Here is a 7,554-nt window from a genome sequence, read left to right on the forward strand (position 1 = left end):
CTAGACATGCATGTGCCACCAGCCAACAGGGCCAATATAACCCCTGGTGCCATTTTGGGTCAGGAAAACAGTGCCGCAGGAAAGCTGAAGTCCCATTTCTTTGAGCCGTGGTCCCCCTCTGAATCAGCCCCGCACAAGCTTGGAAAACGTCCAAGAGCCACTTTGGTGTCGTGGTGAAGAGCAGCAGGACTCTAATCCGGAGAGGCAGGTTTGATTCCCCATTCCTCCGCTTGGAGCCAGCTGGGTGACCTTGGGTCAGTCACAGCTCTCTCAGAGCTCTCTCGGCTCTACCCACCTCACTGGGTGATTGTTGTGGGGATAATAATAACACACTTTGTAAACCACTCTGAGTGGGTGCTAAGTTGTCCTGAAGGGCAGTATATAAATTGAATGTTGTTGTTATGTATGACTGATGGTCTAAAAGTCAGGTCAGAAAATCTAAACCCAACAAGTGAAAAATCATAATGTTTAGTTGGGCTCTAAGGAACCTCTGGACCCCAGTGCTAGGAGGCAACCTGGGAAGGCCTTGGCCTCTGCTCCCCGTTCATTGGCTTCCCAGGGCAGCTGGTTTGCTACTGTGTAAAAGAGGATGCCGAACTAGACGGACCACTGATGGTCCATCTAGTTCAGAGTTCTTCTTATGTTCTTAAGAAGAACATTTGATTTAAAAATAGAAGCAGGAACAAATACTTAGATAAGTATGTGGTCTGACGTGCACATTTGGCCAAACGTGTTGAACAGAAGAATTACTCAAAATGCATACAAACCAAAAATCTTGTATATACGATGCCTAGATTGTACACGCATTTACTGTAACATGAGTACAGGGAGTATGTTAATCCCATCAAAAGCCTTTAGATAAAGCCTGCACTGGGGAGGTGTAAGTAACGCTGAAGTCCATGTGGTCTCTTGACCAGATATCCAAAGACAGGAGGACAGGACAATTAATTTCTTTGGGAGATAACACTCGATACTATAGAATCATAGGATTGGAAATGTCATAGACCTCCAGGGTCATCTAGTCCAACCCTTCCTGCCCTCCCTTCCATGATCTTTTTGGGGCCCCAGCATCAGCATTGCTGTCAGATGGCCATCTAGCTTCTGCTTAAAAACCTATGCAGATCTCAAACTCTTATTTTTAATGTACAAACTGGAATTCTGTCAAGGTCGCTTTGGTTAGCCTTCCAAAGAAATGAGCGTACCTTCAAAAACAAGGGAAGAGAGTCTTGTCGATTGTATGCATCTGTAAGGACAAACCAAATTCTCTGTAGCAATGACATAAGGAAGGTTAGCCATTACTCTGAAGACGTTCCCTAGGACTTGCCACTGAACAGAACAAGGGTTTTAAAAATGGCTGCTGTCTAGCTCCAAGCAAGCAAGACAAACCTTAATCTCTACCATTAACGTTAGGATTTCTTCACAGACAGAAAAAAAAATCAGTCGTTTTAACTGTTACTGTACCATGGCACCAAGCGAAGGGGATGAATTCCATTGGTTAACTGTGCTGAGGAAACAAGTGGATTACCTGGATTCTGGGGGTGAGGGATCTCCGCTGCTGCTGTTTGCACTTCTGCTTGGGCTTGATTTAGCCATTACTGCTAAAAAGAGCTAAATGTGATCTAGGAGGCACTCAGCAGTGACTACCTGGGGATCTCGGGTGCTGGGGGATATGATTAATTAAATGTGGCAATCCAGGAAGAGGGAAATTGGTCTGTGAATAAACACGTCTGCGTGCAAAGTGGGTCCCGGTGCAAAGCCAGCGGTGGCTGAGAGGAGCCCGAGGCACTGAGAGCCGCGTCATCGGAGACTGCAGCATGGCAAAGAAATAAGCATGGCAGGCTGAGGACGCAGGTACGCATCCCTCACCAAGGAAGCGATGACACACCGAAGTCCAGAAAGCCCAGAGGCCTTTCCCCCGGGGGAGTTACATAGGAGCTATACACTTCATAAGAATGGAAACTCTCTTAAGGCCCCTCCCTGCTAACCATTGGGAACTGTGGCTTCAAGCAATGGAAGATTGAAAATGCAGCTGCAGTGTGTGAAGGAAGATGCTTGCGTACTTTGGATGAGTGCAATCGGGGGTGCTTCACAGTTACTTGTGGGTGCTTACCCTTGTATGTGCAAGCGTATGCCTCAATAGTCAAGAGCATCCATTGCCATGAATTTCTCTATACGTGAGACACAGCTCCCCTAGAAGCTGGCCACTCGAGTGCATTTGGCTGATGGGTTCGTGCTGTCTCGCTTGCCTTCATCTGGCTCTGAATTGCTATCTGCACCAATCACCCTCCGTAGGGTTCCCCCCACCACTTGAGAATGCTGGCCCATAGCTATGCACATATGTGAGTCTGCTGCTCACTGCATTGCTTTAGTGATGGCATCAGCAGGGACTGGCTGTCTGCAGATGTGCAACAAGATCGTCTTTGGAGATTTAACAAAAAGGCGGTATGATGATAAAGAAACAGAGGAAACCCCGCCAATTCCAGGGTGAAGAGAAGGCAAAATAAACAAGCCCGTTTTCTCAGCGCCTCTGCTCGCTGCAAGCATTTTCCCCAGGCTGTGAAGGACATTCCCAAGGCCTCCTGCTTGGAAGGATTCCATGAAGCTCATTCATGCCCCCCCCAATTTGAGTTCTTTTGTCCACAAGAGAGGAACAATCTGCAGAGGGATTTAAAGTCTCACTAGTTCCAATGACTGTTTCTTGTGGGCCAAAGGCCATCCTCTCTCCTCTGCAGAGAGCCGCCTCCTCGAGAGAAAGGCCGCGGACAAAATGCAGCAGCAAGCAGGAGGAATTTGCGCTCCCACCCAGTGTGCCCAGTCTTCCACACTGCCTCCTTTCTCCCGGGAGTCCTTCCCTCTCCCAAAGGCAAAAGGGACAGCTCCTTTGAGGGGGCCTGGTGAATATTTAACATCCCCAAGCTGCTTGGCTGCCTGCATTTCTCTTTCTGTCCATCAAGCAAAAAACTAGGTCATTTAATTCTCGCCATCCCAGTTGGGCAACTGCAGAGGTTTAAGTTTTAATAGCCAAAGTGAGACGTAGAACAAGAAAACCTGGGGTCTACCTGAGCAGTTCTTGCTATACCCTAAGCATGTTGCCCGAGAGAAAAAGAGAGACGTTACCTGTCTCAAGGACTGCAGCTCAGCATGGCTCACAAAGATGTTCCTACGCAATTTCCCAGTGATGCCTTTAAAAATGGCCTCTTGGCGCTGTCCGTCAACGGGTCCAAGTATCTGGCCAAAGTTGCAGTGGCAATCTTTGCACTGAAGTCCACTGGATACTGGATCATGTTCCATCTTTGCCAAGGAAGACACTCAGTCGTGGCTGCTTCCATTTCAGTACATGTATGTATTTATTCATTTGGGTTTTGTTCACCAGTACAGTGAAAAATGGCATTAAAATTTACAATGGGTCATTCTTTGAATGTCATGACAATTTTTTTTGCTTCGTTGTCTTCATAAAATGTCATTGTATATTATTGAAAAGAGGATGGTTTCTCATGCACAACGGACAAGAATAAGCTTCTTTTAAAAAATTAAATTAAATTAAAGTACAAAATTAAAAACAACTCTGAACATCCTCTCCTAAGAAAGAGGCATCAAATAACCAGCAAGTTATCTGAACACATTCATAAACAGTGCAATATTATTTTTTTTCTAAATTCATCATATTCCTACAAAGTCCATCAACAAAGCCATTGATCACAGTATAAGACTCTTAAATACATTTCTTGTTAACGATGATGTGTGCAAAACCTGAAACACATTCAAGAAGTCCTGTCCAATACTGATATATAATTAAAGAGAGAACCTTCTATTTGAATATACCTGCCTTCCCGTGGGAAATCCATCTTATAAGATCTCATCTGTCTGTCTTATGGGAAAAAAATACAAACAATCTTTTGATGCAACGTTCTGACATTAGACATTAGCAGATTGTTGTTAACAAATATTCAGATATAAAAATACAAATATGAGGAGTTCCTGTTAAAAAGAAGCGTGCCATAGTGGGGGGTGACTAGTGGCACCAAGACGTGGCACCAAGACCAGGAAGCTCATGCAAAAAAGATGGAGCAAAAATGTCTCTCGACAGCAAAAACAATCACTGTCTTTTAGATTATAGTCCATCCACGTCAGAACCTCTGTCTTCCACTCAGCACTGCTGGCTTTGGGGTTGCTTCCAAACTGCTGGTATTTTTGCAAACTGCTTGGGGTTTCAGGGTGGGATGGGGGGTATTGTATATAACAGAATGGCTGTGGGTTGGAAATACAAGAGAGATTACAGCAAACACGATGAACCGGTTACATTTAGAGAAGTGTGTGTGTATGTATGCAATTCTATGTCTGTGTAGGTATCAGCTACACAGCCAACCCCCCCCCTCAAAAGTGAAAGGTGTAAAGTGCATTGCTAAAGGAGACCCCCCCACACCTAAAAACGGAGAGCACTGGGCGATCCCATGGCTCAGAGCTCTCAGAGAAACAGCACCTTCGTATCGTGGCATGGGGGTCACCCAAGACAAAAGGGGAAATTTTCTGCTAAGGATTGGACAGAAAGGAGGGGGAAAGGGGGGCAGGAGAGAACGTTCGGACAGGCGGAATAATAAACAGCCGCCCCAGCATAGGCGCAGGGCGGGATGGTGCAATGGTCAATCTCCGCGGCAAAGCGCGTCGGCGGAGGTGGTGCTGAAATGGACAGCTCCCCAGCGGCGAGCGCGTCAGAAGATGGTGCTGGAAGGAGAGCGCTTGGCGCGCCGGGCGGTGGTGCTGAAACGGACAGCTCCCCAAGGCGCCAGAGCTCCGCGCCGCGAAAGGCAGCTCCTTCTGGAAGGATTCTGGAATATGCAACTCCGGGGTTGGGCGTCGTGCGTTAGTAAATCAGGACAGAGACGGGTGACACGATCTCTTGGTCCCTTTTTTCTCTCGGTTGGGTGCAGAGGAGGGTGAGATGACCCCCATCGGTTACCTCTTCGGTTTGGGGTCTGGGTTGGGGGTGGAGGGTGTCGCCAGCAGCCTCATCTCCTTCCTTTGCTTTCCTTGTTGTTCACAGTCCCAACAAACATGCACAGCCAAAAGTGCTTTAAAAATTCAGTGATCAGTCTGCAGCTGGGTGCAGGCGCCTCGGTTGCTGGTTTATACCCCGGAAGGCGACTTGTCTGTCATCCCCTTCAGGACCTCGTCTATTCTATCATCTTCGATCACAACTGCAGGGACGAGAGAACAACACACACCACAACGTCAGAGTGGAAAGGGGGAAGGAAACGGGGGAGATCGGCCTCCCCGTGGGGATGCTGAGGGTCTTTGCTTCTCGGGCTCGATGCCACCCACCCACCCAATCTCCTCCCTCCCTTCCTCTCCCCTTCTAACAACTGGTAGTGAAATCTGCTCCGAAAAAAATGGCTCCCCGTCCATTTCCAGATGGTTGCCGGGGAGCGCGGAGCCCGCTAAGGTGATTAAAGAGTGAGCACCGCCAGTGGAACGTGCAAAAGGAGCTGAACTGGGAGGCGCGAACTGGGGGAGCGCCTCCAGTGCCCGGCGCTGGGCGCGCTGCTTCTAAGGGAGATAGGTAGAACTGGGCGGCAAAGGGGTCAGATCGGAGCCCAGCTGCCTATAAAAATGGGGATCTTGGCCGGGGGGGGGGCTTAGGGGACCATCATGGAAAACAATCTCCTTTCTCCCCCCCCCCCCCTGCGCTGGAACTTCCTGCAGCAACCGGGCTCGGAGATCTGGTTGCTGCGCCAGGCAGACAGATGCGCGCACGCAAAAGCGAAAGAGGCTCAGGTTAACCCGAAGGACCCATTGTGGGAACCCAGCACTCCGGGGAAGTGAAGCGCCTGTCCATTATCTATAGCAGCCGGTAGGGAAAGGGAGCCGAGGTGCCCGGGGAAGGGGGGGGGGCATGGACGAACTGAAGCCGAAGGGCCAGGCTTACCTCTCTTGGCTCTGCCAATCTGGCCCAGCTTGGGTGGCCTCTTGGACTGGTTGCCCCAGGAGTTGGTGTCCTGGAGGCGGCAGCTGAAGGAAATCTCGCTGACTTCCGAGTCGGTGCCATAGCGAGCCACTTTCTCGTCGCTGTAGGGCAGGATCTCAGACATGCTGGCGGCTCTGTCCGTTCCCCCGGGGCTCCACAGAGAAAGGAAGGGAGAGAGGAAGAGAAGGAGCTGGAAGTCCAGGGCGGGCAGGAGAGGGTCCGTGCTCAACGGGAGCCGGCCAACGGGTGCGCAGCCCAGCAGCCTCGGCGAGCGTCTGAGCAGAGCGCTTGGGACAGCCCTACATCATAAAGGAAACCCAGGCGGAAGGATGAAGTCATGCATCCGGGGCTGAGCGGGCCGGGCTCCTGCGAGGGGAAGGTCCTCCCCCAGCTGGCTCTCCTCTCCTCCCCATCTTTAGTGGCAGGGAAGGGGGGCGGTGACATCAAGAGGCGAGGATGGAATGATAATAAGGTTGCAGTAAAACCCGCGAGGGGCCCTTAGGGAGACAGGCAGGCAGGAGAAAGGGGCTCTTCTTGGGCATCCCATCAGCAGCATCCCGGGAGCTGGACCCCTGCGGAGCGTGGCTTGCGCTCCACACCGTCTGCACATCCCCTTGGGGAACCTCCGTGGCTGCCGGGAGCTGCTGAACCCCGGCATCCTCCCCTCCAGCCGTCACTATAATTCCCCTCTTCGGCAACGTGTAGTCCCTCTTCGACGTCTCTTGTTCTTAGCTGGTCAGAATCGGAACTTCGTTTGAGCTTTGAGAAGAAGAGGGTGCTTCTGAGCATGTGCAGAGCCGGGATTAATTTATTAGGTTTCTTGCCCACCCTCCGAGCCAGTGGGCTGAGGGCGGATTACAACATTATATAGCGGTACAATGAATGAAAACAACAATACACAAAGAGAAAATACACAATTTGAGAATTCCAATGCAAAAGTTAAAACCACGATCTCAAATGCAGCGTGTGATAGTTCACCCCAATATAGGAACTTCTCCACGGAATCTGCAACTAGCCAGACTTCTTTGTAATCTAGGGAGCTCCAGCTCCTGAAGGCTGATTCGCACACTCCTCTGATGGCAAACAGACCCAGCGCTGCCACTTTGGAGAGTGAATTAGCCCTGGTTTGTAAAGGAGTCTGAGTTGTTCATCTTGGATGGATGGATGGATGGATGGATGGATGGATGGATGGATGGATGGATGGATGGATCGATCGATCGATCGATCGATCGATCGATCGATCGATCGATCGATGGATGTTCACAGCCTTGGCCCAGCATACCTATGGGACTGCCTCCCTCCCTATGCCCCTCCATGGCAGCTTCGCTCATCTGAACAGGGTCTCCTGCAGGTGCCAGGCTGCACATGGATGAAATCAACAGCAGCCCATACATGGCTTTCTCTGTGGTGGCCCCTACCTTATGGAACGGCCTGCCTGAGGAGGTCAGGAGAGCCCACACGCTCCTAGCATTCAGCAAAGATGCAAAACTGAATTATTCAAAAAGGCTTTTTACTCAGATAGGAGGGCTGTATTGGAGGGATGGGTTTTTTTGCCTTTCTCCATAGCCAACAGTTTGTCAGTGAGTGTGTGC

At 50.1% G+C, this 7,554-nt stretch overlaps 1 protein-coding gene across 1 annotated transcript; it reads right to left on the reverse strand.

Moving 5' to 3' along the window:
* Window positions 1-5,124: 5,124 nt before the first annotated feature.
* On the reverse strand, window positions 5,125-6,086 carry CAMK2N2 (calcium/calmodulin dependent protein kinase II inhibitor 2). Its single transcript, XM_054982076.1, has 2 exons — window positions 5,924-6,086; window positions 5,125-5,195 (listed from the first exon to the last, which is right to left on the reverse strand). The coding sequence occupies exons 1-2, from the start codon at window positions 6,084-6,086 to the stop codon at window positions 5,125-5,127; spliced, it is 234 nt and encodes a 77-aa protein (XP_054838051.1).
* Between the last annotated feature and the right edge of the window lie 1,468 nt (window positions 6,087-7,554).

This window comes from Eublepharis macularius, chromosome 6 (assembly GCF_028583425.1).
Source record: "Eublepharis macularius isolate TG4126 chromosome 6, MPM_Emac_v1.0, whole genome shotgun sequence".
Lineage (NCBI taxonomy): Eukaryota > Metazoa > Chordata > Lepidosauria > Squamata > Eublepharidae > Eublepharis > Eublepharis macularius.